Genomic DNA, 11993 nt, shown 5'->3' with positions numbered 1-11993 from the left:
TATTGAACGCTAGGGGGCGACAGATTATTGTATTTTCTTCAATGGTAATTGCAAATTCTGAAATATTATACAGCGGCTTTATTTCTTAGAAAAGTTACACTGCCCAGAATATGTCAAAATGATGACCATTTTTTAATTGTTTTTGTAATTTAAAGCAGAGATCTTGTGTTGGCAGGCATTAGCATTATGCACAATATAAAAAGTCTACACACCCCTGTCCAAATGGCAGATTATTGTGCTAGAGACGCTTTAAAAATAAGTCTGCCAATGACTAAATTGAAGAAAAAATTTTTTTGAGGGGAATTACAAATAAATGAGAGAATTTTGAATTTAAAAAAAAAAAAATTTTGCCAATACCAATTTCCGAGCTTGCTCACGAGCTGATCATTTCAATCAGGTGTGTTGTAGTAGATGCAAACAAAAGTCCAAGGCATTCAACGTACCACGCAACACAAAGAAGACAGTCACCATTAAGTGAAGAATCAACGGCACTTAAGTGACATTACCAAGAACTGGATGTCCCTGTAAAACTGTTGAAAATATGAGAAGCAAACGAATCAAGAAGGCCGCCAATAGGCCAATGTTATCGACAACAAGGAACCACAGCAAGTACTGGCTGTTAAGTACATGTAACAACGTGTACCTCCAAACTTGGCCTTGGAAGTAAAAAATATGCCGAGAAAGAGGACCAACGGATCATCGGAACTTCATTCGGGGTTAATGAAAGGTCTTGAAATGACGTCAGGTGTGTGCTCATTTTCTATTTCATTGTGATTGTTTCTTGGAGTTTCATTTCAAAGTAAGCAAAAAAGCAATTAACATCTTTTGGATTATGAAAAGATCACCATCTGCTCTTTATGTTCAATTTACATTTTGAGTCAAATCCTTTTTGAGCGACTTCTGCAACACACGACGCGACGCATCGTTATGACTAAGACGATTGATCGCGTGTGCATTGAGGGCATCGTTTGAAGTTGTTTACTCGCTGGCTTAGACCTCAATGAACTGACCTCATACCTAATGACATCAGCCGCCTTTATCCAAAGGCTCGCAATGCCCCTGTGAGATCAATTCTTATTGCGTGTGCCTTTAGAAAAAGCAATTATGTTCTCATCAATGATTGAGGAGCTGTACACAAATGCATGTCTGACTCCCCAAACCGTTCATTGATTTCCCCCGAGGCTTTATTGATTTATTTCATTCATGTATGGACTTGATTTATTTCCGTCATCGATTTCTGTCGTTTGACTTGAAAGATTCCAGGAAAAGAAAATAGCTGGGCATCAAGATTGCTTGTTTTGCTTGGACTTTCTGAAAAGTGTTGCTTGGAGCATTATATGATGAGATAATTTATTCATTTTATTTTTTTATTCTGGCAAATTATAAATAAAAAAAAAAAAAACAGCATTTCAATGTAAAGTCATCAATACATTTTTTTTTTTTTTTTAACTAAATTGTGGTTCTCCCGGTCGGACATCTGTATTTAAGTACCACATGGGTTATTTATAGTTTTCTGAAAAGAAGTCCTTCACTGTTGGATATTTAGTTTGGACTTTAAAAAGAAGAGATGAGTGGAACCACGCTGCTCCAGCTGCAGCTGCGGGATGTTTCTCTATCTACCCGCCAATATGAAAACACCTTTGGGAACAAAAAAAAATAGCAAAGAGTTGTGCTTTTCAAGTAATATCCTCCAGTGTAAGAATACCAAAGCGTCTATGTAGTAGGAATGCAGATTTGGGCTGTTGACTTTGTGAAACCACTAAATGTGAACTCTCACACAGGGAAATGTGAGGACTCATTAAATGTGCTGGCACTGGCAGAGTAAACGCTCATAAAATTGAATGTATAAACAACTCAAGTTCTGGCCACATAATGCTTCTGCAAGGTCAGAACACTTACTGCCCATCAAATTACACTATTGAATGTTTTCAACATCACTGCATATTACAGCTCCATGTTTTTACACATATACTGCCAAACATTCAGAACTTCCTTCACTTGATAAATTCATATTTCCTTTTTGACTGTGGGTTTTCAAAGTCGATCATTTGGATAAGAAGTCAAACCGGAAGTATTCGTCTTCCTTGAAGATTAAATCTCTGGAGCGGACTGCTGTCACATGGGTGCTCCAATTAAACTTATTGTTTGCTTAAAAAAGTTCAACGCAAACCACCCAAGAAGAATGCACTCCTGCTGGGTTAAGTGAAGGAAACATAGGATATTTATATTTGACATGAAGGGGTCAAATGGGGTCAGATTTGCCGTCCAATTTTGAACCAATGGAATGGAGAATCACAGAATCGAGCATCACTCAAGGTCAGTTTTATTGAAATAAACAATGTGAGTTTTACAAGAATTACAACCTGTTTCCTTTGAAATGACCAAGAAGAGTCCTTTTAGAGGCTGATTGCAGCCAGTGTTTGATGAATGACGCTTTCTCTTCGGAGCTAACTTAATTTTAGAACTTCCGGCTTATCGTGTCTATCCATTTTGTTTGTTTTATGTCTGACTCAGAAGGAGCTGAAACACTGAGCAGAAATGGCCAAAAAGTCCATCGATGATCTTCTCCAGGAACCTCCAGTCATCATTTATCATGGTAAACTCCAACAGTATGTGAGTGGGCTGAGATGTTTCATATTTTGCTTGAATCCTAACACAGTATAGTGTAAGTCCTTGACTAAAGACAAGTAAAATACAATCAAATGAATGGTTCATATGATGAATTTATATTTGGGGCACTCAAACAGAGCAACTTACATTAAACCATTAAAATGTTTCGTCTAATGGACGGAGGTGACTGACTCCATAAATGCATTAAGGACATGGAGTAGATTGGGAAATGAGCCAAATGTTAGCTGCAAGCAAAGGTGATAGAAGTACTTAGTGCATTCCGGACAGAAATAGAAGTGCGGATAACAGTACTTCTTTCAAACAACAACAAAAGACAATTTGAAGAACTGATTCAACTTGAATAAAAGCCACCAGCCTTTAATTCATTGAATATGAATTAAGATGAAGGATGAAGTCAGGAGAAATGTCTTCTGACTACAGAGTGCCTCAAGGCTCTATCCTTGGACCAATATTATTTTGGCTGTATAAAGTGGTCAAGTCAACTATTGTATATACAATTCCCTTTTTGCGAACTTGGCATGTCCGCCACAAAACAGCTTTCCTCTTTTATTAACCTCCATAGTGCTTTAACTGAGAAAAAAACATTTTTCATGTCAGTCTTTGTTATTTTAAACCAAGATCTAGCCAACGTTTATGCTAACAAAACATATTCTCATTGCTCTACTATGAACAAACACAATAAGAATCTTTTTTTTTTTTTCAGATTTAAAGTTGTGAATTTTAAGATGGTACAACACTTGATGAGGAAAAAAAAATATGCTTGTAACTGTCCAAAAAGTTCCTCAACATATTTTGCCAAAGTAAAAAGTATGAAAGTATTTGTACTATGCAGTGATTTCAGGTCAAACATAAAAGTTATTGGTGTGTTCACCATTTTGCTGAGGTATTGACTTACCACTTATAAGCGGATCTGGGCCGGGATCTTAATTCCTGTAGCCGGAAATACATTAGCAAGTTTTTAATGGATCTAATCACGGTTGATGTCACCCATTCCACCGAGAGCAGCAAAGGTTGACTGGCTTTCTTGTAACTATGAGTCAGCGTGAGTGTTTGTTGTCATCAATGTGTGAAGACTTCCAATGCTGTCACCAGTCCAGATTGACTTTTTTCTTCATGTATTTATAGAACAAGGAAAATAACTACATCTATTTCAAGCACATCGATATTTGTGTTTTCATTATTAACCGAACCGTAAATTCCGCGGAATTAAATTGAATCATCTTTGAATTGGAGCGATACATTTTTTTTTTTATTGAAGAAATGCACTACTTAAAAAAAAAAAAATCACTATAACGGCTGGCCGTCTTGCAGAATCCTTTAGAAAATGTGTTTATTCTTTGTAGTAGGTCGTATAAAAATAATCTCAGTCAGGCTTATATCTGACATCATCAGTTATAAACAAATAGATTTAAGAGTACAACCAGTGTTCACTAAGTTTATTCACTAAGACAAGTGAGTCATCTTGAACTTTCTTTCCCGGATTACATTTCCTTCTCTGCAAAGATTTGCCTCTTTTGGACATCATGTTTTAACTTTGCAATTGGGGAGGAATATTATGGAACTTTGGCACATTTGTTATTATAACCGATAGAATTTTATTTTTTATTTTTGGTCAATTCCATGGTAAGACTGCATTTAGTGTTTTCAGTTGCCTGTTGACCTAAATTGAACTGCCATATTTTTCCTCCTTTTACAGCAGAAGGGTTGGACTGAAATAACACGATGTCATCTAATGGCTCTTTCAATTTTTATTTTTATTGAGATAAGTCTTTAAAAAAACATTTTTAACACAATAGGTTTGAGATTTTTGGATCGACTCCACCCTGATTCTGTCACTCGTCAACTCTCTCATTTTATTTTTGTTTTTTTTGTTTCACAAGCACTAGACAAGCCTTTTATATATTCTATGCACAACTTTCCCAAATCTAAGATTTGTATTCAGATTTTAGTAAGATGAAGTAAATAAAGCAGCAACAGTTTCCAAATTGATCATTTTAGCCCTTCATTCTGAAGATATTTTGAGTACTTTATGTGATTTTGACTGGAGGCTCCAAGAGGCATACTTGTCAAGCCCAAAAGAGAGTGAAGAAAAAAAATGTGCTGAGTGATTCCTCCAACTCCCCTTTTATCAGTCCAAAAAATCTTGGAACCAGGTTACTGACTGACTGACTTATTGTTCCACATTGCAGAAAATAACTGAGTTGAAGTCAATGAGACACTGAGGACTTCATTGTGATCTCATACAATGACACTTTTAATAGTCCTTTTTTTTTTTTTATAGCTCCCCTTGGCTTAATAAAATATTTTACAACTTAAATGTGCCACCCATGCTATTCTCCATGAGCTATTTTTAGGGTTCAGGTATGCTGAGGAAATGACGGTCCATTATGAAACAAGCAGATGTGCAGCAAAAACATGAAATCAACATGCAGCTAGCAATTTTCTAATTGCTCTCACATGTCAGAAATTCAATTCTTTGTGATATTATAAGTTATGATTTCATGGGAAATTATTATATATTCTCATTTTAGTTTTTAAATGTACAAAATGAAATAAAATATATCAATAAAATAAAATAATGCTTCGTCCAGCATGAACATAGCCTGAATATTGACTGACATTCAAAACTCAATTTCCAAATCTCATTTTTTGCCATCAAATACTTTCAACGGTGAATTTCCAACATGTAAGCAGCCAAAAGTCGAAACAAACATGATCTTATCCGAGTGAGGAATGCACTCATCCATGCTTTTTTTTTTTTTTTTACTTCTGTTCTCAAGGCAGTCTGTAGAATTATCTCTCTGGGGTCTTCAAAAATCTTAACCCAGCAAAAAAGTAAACAAGCAAGTCTCTATCACAACACTCCAAATATGATGACTATGCAGCTTCTATGCTCAGCGTTCATGTTTGCTCAAAACAAGATAGGAGCTGCTATACATCAAGATGCCTTTTACTATTCAACACGGTTAAGTGCTGGATAAACATTGGCTAAGATTTCCCGCAAGGTGTAAGCTTAGCCTGCTGTTTTCCGAAACCAGGGGCTCTACGATCAAAAATGACACATTCACCTTTAACACTGAGTGCTGTGTTTACTGTTTATGTTCTGAAAGTTTGCTTTCACTCAAATTTTTAATTCTGTAGGTCAGGGGTCACCGAGTCCGGTCTTGGAGTGCAACTGGAACATTTACTGGAGGTCTTAAATTATGCAACACCTACACTGATGAGAAAAGGCATTGCGCCACTGGCATGCTATGCTATTTTATTTGCCTATTAGCTGCCCAGTGACTTCACGCCATATGGAAATACTGAGTGTTAAAAAAAATAAAATAAAAAGACTTCAATTTTGCAGGACACATTCCAAAAGGTCTTTTTTTTTCCACTTTTACAACTCAGTGAGAGGCCACAAGTTGATTTTCATGTCAGTATTGATTTTGCAAAAACTTGTGGGGTGATTTTTAAATTAGAGGAATGGAGGGAGTATGCTCTTTGGCAGAGGTCTGTTTACTCGACCATTTTAAAGTTGTAGACTTTATTTTTATTGCCATCATTTAGAAATAATGTTACCTTGTTTTCATCTGTCCTATTAATCTTATGATCATAATGATTTGTCTCATCAGGTTTTACACTAGTCATGAAAAATGGTATTGCGTTTTACTTGTGTGTCTGTGTGTGTGATGGGTTACATGACTTATCTCTGATGTGTGTGTGTTTTTTTTTTTTTTTTTTTTGACTAGATGATAACAGGTCTCCTCTGTTGAACCGTGAGCAAGAATGATAATGTGGGCAGCCTAAATACCGCAGCTCTTTCCAAGCAGAGGCGATTATATCTTATATCGGCATAGTCAAGCTTGACTGACGTGAAGCAGAGTCACATGATTTGTTTTTTTTGTCACCGACCAAATTTGGGCATGCCTTGAAAAGACCCTTCCATTCAGTTTCTGTATCTTTGAGCAGATGAGAAGAGAAATCAAAGTACGTTGTCAACTTGATGATCACATGGTTTAATTTTTTTTGTAATGAGGGACAAAATTTGGCAGTTGACAGAAAAAAAGTCCATAAAACGACAATTTTGCATGTGTGTTCTTGAAGTATGTGTTTATGTTGAGTGCTGTAAATTCTCATGTATGGAAGCAAGCAGCGGTGAACTTGTCCTTCAAAGGTCCTTGTGAAGATCTCAAGTGTTGAAATCAACTCCCTTGAGTGTCTCATCGAGACTTTTCATCTTGAGCATTCTCAGTGCATGTCTCGCACATGTTTGTGCAGGAAACCACAGCGGTGGTTCAAGCCACAGCGAACATTGATGATAAAAGTTAAGAAATTAATCTCATCTTAGTTCCTCAGAATTGTATTTATTTTATTTTTTTTCCCCATAACCACAAACACGCATCTGTTGGCTTGGTTTGCGATCACTTGTCACATTTTCAGGAGAATTATTATAATATATTATTGTTCAAAAAATATTTTTTAATGATATAGAGAGAGTTAAAACATTTTTTTAACAATAATTATTATAATGTTATAATTATTGTTAAAAAAAGATTTTTCAACTATATATATATATATATATATATATATATATATATATATATCCCTTTATGTTTTTTAAATTTTTATTTTATGTGTTTTAATGGGATGGAAAAGGTCTCCTTTGGTGAATTTATTCAAACTGACAGACGATCTATTGTATCATCAGGGCAGTAACATTTTATCTTTTAATTTCATAAGTATGTTGTGTTTGTGTTAACCATCATCCTTCTAGTAATTTAAGATTTGTTTACCTTTTTTTTTTCTCCTCCCAAACTTGACTAATCTAGATATGAGGAGGGACAGACAACATGTTTTACAATCATCCTTCCAAAGAAAGCCGTTTTACTTGCTTTCCTTGCTCTTGTCCATAAAATCGATGCCGACTGTCAAGTATGCATATCAAATGACTCAGCCTTCATTTTTTACAGTATGTTTTCTTTGGCAGAATTTGATGGGATCATTGCCTTACTGGCCAAATGCCTTCCTTTGAAGATTCTCCCATGCTACTTCTCCTGACAGCTTTCTCTCGTTGCAAAATGGGGAGTTATTTTATTGTGGTTGCATCATCACTTTTATTGCAGGTCATGTCTGGTCAAATTGCCCAGCTATCCCTTCGTATTGTGTTTGAATCAAAGGTGAACTCAAAAAAGGTGACCGCGACAAATGGGAAAAAATATTTCGATGTAAAAGGTGACAATTCAAATCCATGTGGGTATTTAATGAGGTAATGACATAATGTTTAGGTCCATTAAATCAGTCCATTGTATATGCTTGCACATTTATTATTATTAATTTTTTTTTATAATGTGCTTTAAAATATTGGGATTGTCAGGTTGACAAATACATTTTTTTTTCTTCAGCCATTTCATGTGTGTGTATGCAGAATCTCGGCACTGTTTTGACAGGTTAATTAAAACAAAAGATCAATTGCAGGACCTGTCAAAAAAGTGTGCAAAAAAAAAATGCTCTTCTTTTACCGTATCATTTATCCTTCTATTTCATTCCGTACTTACCGTAAGGTGCAGAAAATAATTGATAACTTTCCAAGTTGTCTCCTTTTTTGTTTCATGTCAAGCGTTTCTCCTCCTTGTTAGATCCCAATGTCGTCAACATCATCAGCAGCTAGCTGCGGTCTGGCCGACCTTTGTGGAAGTTCATTATTATTATTCCAAATGATGGTCGCCACAGACCACAATGTTGAGACGCTTCCAAGTGGAAGTGGAAAAAAACACCAATGCCTCTGAAAGAAGCTGTTCACAAATGCTCTTGTGGTTTTTCAGCTAGAACAGACAACAAAGGGATTCATCCTCAGAATCATTCCGAGTTGCCTTAGGGAAGGGATAGGCCTTATGAAAGCAAGTCTTTTAAATTCTAAAGTCTTATTTATTTATTTATTTATTTATTTATTTATTTATTTTCAAGGATTATGGGAGAGATGAATCCAGATCACTTTGAATGGTCACAATTCAATTCCAGGTTCACATACACACCAATTAAATCTTGAAGTAACCTAGACATGTTTTAGAAGATGATGAGAAACTGTTTTTATTTATTTTTTTAAGCGATGGACTTGCTATTATGTTTTTTTTATGTACTGTTATTTTTCTTTTATTACCAGTGACACCATAATGTGATCCATGTGTTTAGATTTGAATTGAACTATCACTGTAGTCTTAACATCACAAACCCACGCTGGAATTCACTCTGACGATTCTCATGATTATGTATCTGCAAGCGGCGTCAAGACTAAAGGCTCTAACTCTCCTCTTGTTTTTTTTCCTTCAAGCGAGACACCCAGAGGTGATGTTGGCTTTCTGCAGCTCCCACATATAAAAGCAGCCAGCCACAGTCAAACAGCAGACAACATGCTTGTGCAATGTCACTGAGAGACTTACTTGCTCCAACAGCAATCGGCAAAGGGGACACAATGTGAGGAATTACCAAAGGAGATATTTGGAAAGGATGATTGTTACATTTTGGACTATGAATCACACTGTCAAAGTAAAAGAATCTTGGAATTTATGGATTTCTTAACTTAAAGGTAGGATGAATTTATTGTAATGTTTTTTCTCAGTGTTTTTTTTTGATGAGCATGACTCATGATTTGGCCATGCATTTAATTGCACATTATTTTTAAATCTAAAATACCCTCACACATTCATGACATATTTGGAAAAGGGGTGCATTAAAATGATTCTACAAATGCTATTTGCAAAAGCTTTTGTAAAGAAAGCAAAACTGTGGAGATAAAGTGAAGCTTGCGTGGTGTGTCCATATTTCCATTTATTACTTCTGCCAAGCTCCAAATCGTTGAGGCGATTTTGATTTTCGTTTACCTGAAAAACAAAAAATATTAATTATGGTTCAAATTATGATCAAAGTGCAAATTGAATATAATTTCAACAAACTGCTTTATCCATCTCCAAAATACAAAAAGTGGAGTCTTATCTGCATGTTATTTCCCTGAATACAAAAGTAACGGAATTTTCTTTTGTGTTTTTCTATGAATTCTTTGTTCTTGTCAGAGCACACGATGCAGAGTACATAAACTGCCACTTCCCACAATGTTATTGGACAAAACTCACACATGACGACATTACCATTTTTTTTCTCCTCCTCTCCCACATTTGCAAACAGTTTAACCTTCATGAAAGGTTCCGCTCTACTGAGGGCTACTCTATGAATCCTTTCAGCGTGCTAATCCACTTTTTTTTTCTTCCCCCCCTCCCAGGACCCTCCCAGCCAATGAAAACAGCATCAGACATAAAGATCAGCAGCAATGTTGGCAATGCAGCGTCACAACTCCTCTGGCATTTTTACCACTCTGCCCCCCTCTAATGACAGCGCAATAGTGCAGAAGACAGAAACGGCGCCCGTATTTTGTAATGCCAGCCATCCACAAACGAATCCCACAGCTGCCGGCATCTCCATGACGCTTGGAATTGTATTTAACGTCGTGGCGCTTATCATCCTTGCCAAAGCATACGCCCGCTTTCGGCGGAGGTCAAAGGCCACCTTCCTTCTCTTTGCGAGCTCTCTGGTGGCGACTGATCTGGCTGGGCATGTCATCAATGGAGCCTTGGTTTTAAGAAGATACTCAGAAGAGACTGCAAATTTGGCTGACCCTCCCTGCAGCTTTCAAGGCGATCTCATCACCGATCCAGATGTCTCCTGTCTATTTTTGGGGTGTTGCATGGTGTTCTTCGGGTTATGCCCGCTCTTCCTCGGCTGCGCTATGGCCGCTGAACGATGCTTGGGTGTTTCCAAGCCTTTGCTGCATGCTCGTTTGGTCACAAACGCACGGACCAAGATGGCACTAGCTCTCATCTGGCTGTTGGCGTTATGTGTGGCTCTCCTGCCTTTTTTCAGCTTAGGAGCCTACACGCCACAGTACCCGGGCACGTGGTGCTTTATCAGGGTGATGGAGGGTACCCGGGCCACAGATCTGGCCTTTGTGACACTGTTCTCTGGACTGGCATTCAGCTCACTAGCTGTGGCCTTTTTGTGTAATACCATCAGTGGGATCACCCTAGTGAGAGCCAGAATCAAAAAGAAGACCAGCTCCCAGCGCAGTTCGGCCACGTCCCATGATACTGAGATGGTGGTCCAGTTGGTTGGCATCATGGTGGCCTCGTGCATCTGCTGGTGCCCCCTGCTGGTGAGTTGCAGCCAAATACACGTCTCAGAAACTTGAGACAACAGTCACAAAGGTTAGAATCAAACAAAGATTTGTAAAGGCTTAAAAAGATCTCATTTCATTGTAGGCGTGCACCAAATGTTTGTTTTCTTTTCTCTTAAATTTGAAGATCATGCAGTGAAAGCTTGAATGGTCGAGTTAGCCTAATTGCATCATTGCATAAGTTTATTTTTTTTATCAATAAAAAGTAACAGTATGCTTGATATTTTTTTTTCTTCATGTCTGTCTAGATTCTCAATCATATTAATCAGCGTAATTCTTGTTTATTTCTTTGTTTCTGTTTTCTGAAAATGTTCGAAATTGGCAATCATGCTATAAACAAACCTCACATTGTGTTTTTAATTGTCTGAATAGGTTTTTGGATTGATGTCAGCCACCCGGTCCTACAGCAACACCCTAGGCTCCGACAGGGACACTTACAGGGCCTTAATGATGACTGGTGTTAGGATGGCTACGTGTAATCAGATCCTGGACCCATGGGTCTACATCTTGCTGCGTCGTGCCATCCTCAAGAAGATCTACAGGATTACTAAAAGAAAAGCCAGTTTGAAGGGAAGCATGATTCGCTCTTTCCGATGGGATGTCAGCTCCTTTCAGAACTCAGAAAAAAACAATGTTAAGATTTAAGGGATTGACATCGTGCTATTTAGCATCAACCCATGGCCTGTGTTCATCTTGGTCAGGATGTAAATATGTCTGCTCGGGTTGTTTGTGTTTTAGAATCTGTAAGAAACTGGCAAGTTTGTATCGTCAATGCAAAATCTACATGTTTGTGCTTGTCCTCTATGAGAACAAAATCTAATTCAAGATGATCTGTTGAAGTAAACATATAATGTGTCAAGTTTTGTCAAAAATGAAGACTATCCCACAAAGTCAGAAAGAAAAAAAATGTGAATTGTGTAAATTAAATGTCTCAAGACCAAAGTAAAACACTTTGATTTTACCTCATTTTGAAGATGTGCATGTGTGTGGAAAATGTACAGGTATGTTTGTGTATTACAGTGGCAGGAATGTGTTCACCCTCTCTTCTGTAACTCTTAAAATAAACAGTAAACAGAAATCAAAATGTCAGAATATTTATGACACATGCACACACAAAACACCTGTATCGATCTGATTTATTGCTTTCTTCAAGTTA

At 37.1% G+C, this 11993-nt stretch overlaps 1 protein-coding gene across 5 annotated transcripts; it reads left to right on the top strand.

Moving 5' to 3' along the window:
- The first annotated feature begins 435 nt into the window (after positions 1-435).
- On the top strand, positions 436-11907 carry LOC147043990 (prostaglandin E2 receptor EP1 subtype-like). 5 transcript variants are annotated; one of them, XM_085934016.1, is made up of 5 exons: positions 436-745; positions 2518-2613; positions 8945-9199; positions 9890-10816; positions 11210-11907. In XM_085934016.1, exons 4-5 carry the CDS (start codon positions 9938-9940, stop codon positions 11480-11482), a joined length of 1152 nt encoding a protein of 383 aa, XP_085790142.1. In that variant the 5' UTR covers positions 436-745; positions 2518-2613; positions 8945-9199; positions 9890-9937; the 3' UTR covers positions 11483-11907. The 5 variants fall into 5 exon arrangements, with proteins under 5 accessions (XP_085790142.1, XP_085790141.1, XP_085790140.1 ...); XM_085934015.1 differs by having other exon boundaries at positions 2515-2596; XM_085934014.1 differs by having other exon boundaries at positions 2515-2609.
- The last annotated feature ends 86 nt before the right edge of the window (positions 11908-11993 follow it).

Source organism: Syngnathus leptorhynchus, chromosome 16 (genome assembly GCF_054491065.1).
Source record: "Syngnathus leptorhynchus isolate UIUO chromosome 16, UIUO_Slep, whole genome shotgun sequence".
Classification (NCBI taxonomy): Eukaryota; Metazoa; Chordata; class Actinopteri; order Syngnathiformes; family Syngnathidae; genus Syngnathus; species Syngnathus leptorhynchus.
Note: the sequence above shows the minus strand (reverse complement) of the source record. Positions and strands in the feature narration are given on the sequence as shown.

What these genes read in the sequence shown, in the direction of transcription:
- LOC147043990 (XM_085934017.1), top strand. Translation starts at nt 9,938, where the DNA reads ATGTTGGCAATGCAGCGTCACAACTCCTCTGGCATTTTTACCACTCTG. An exon ending in TCTGCTGGTGCCCCCTGCTG is followed by an intron (nt 10,817 to 11,209) that starts GTGAGTTGCAGC and finishes TTGTCTGAATAG; the next exon opens with GTTTTTGGATTGATGTCAGC.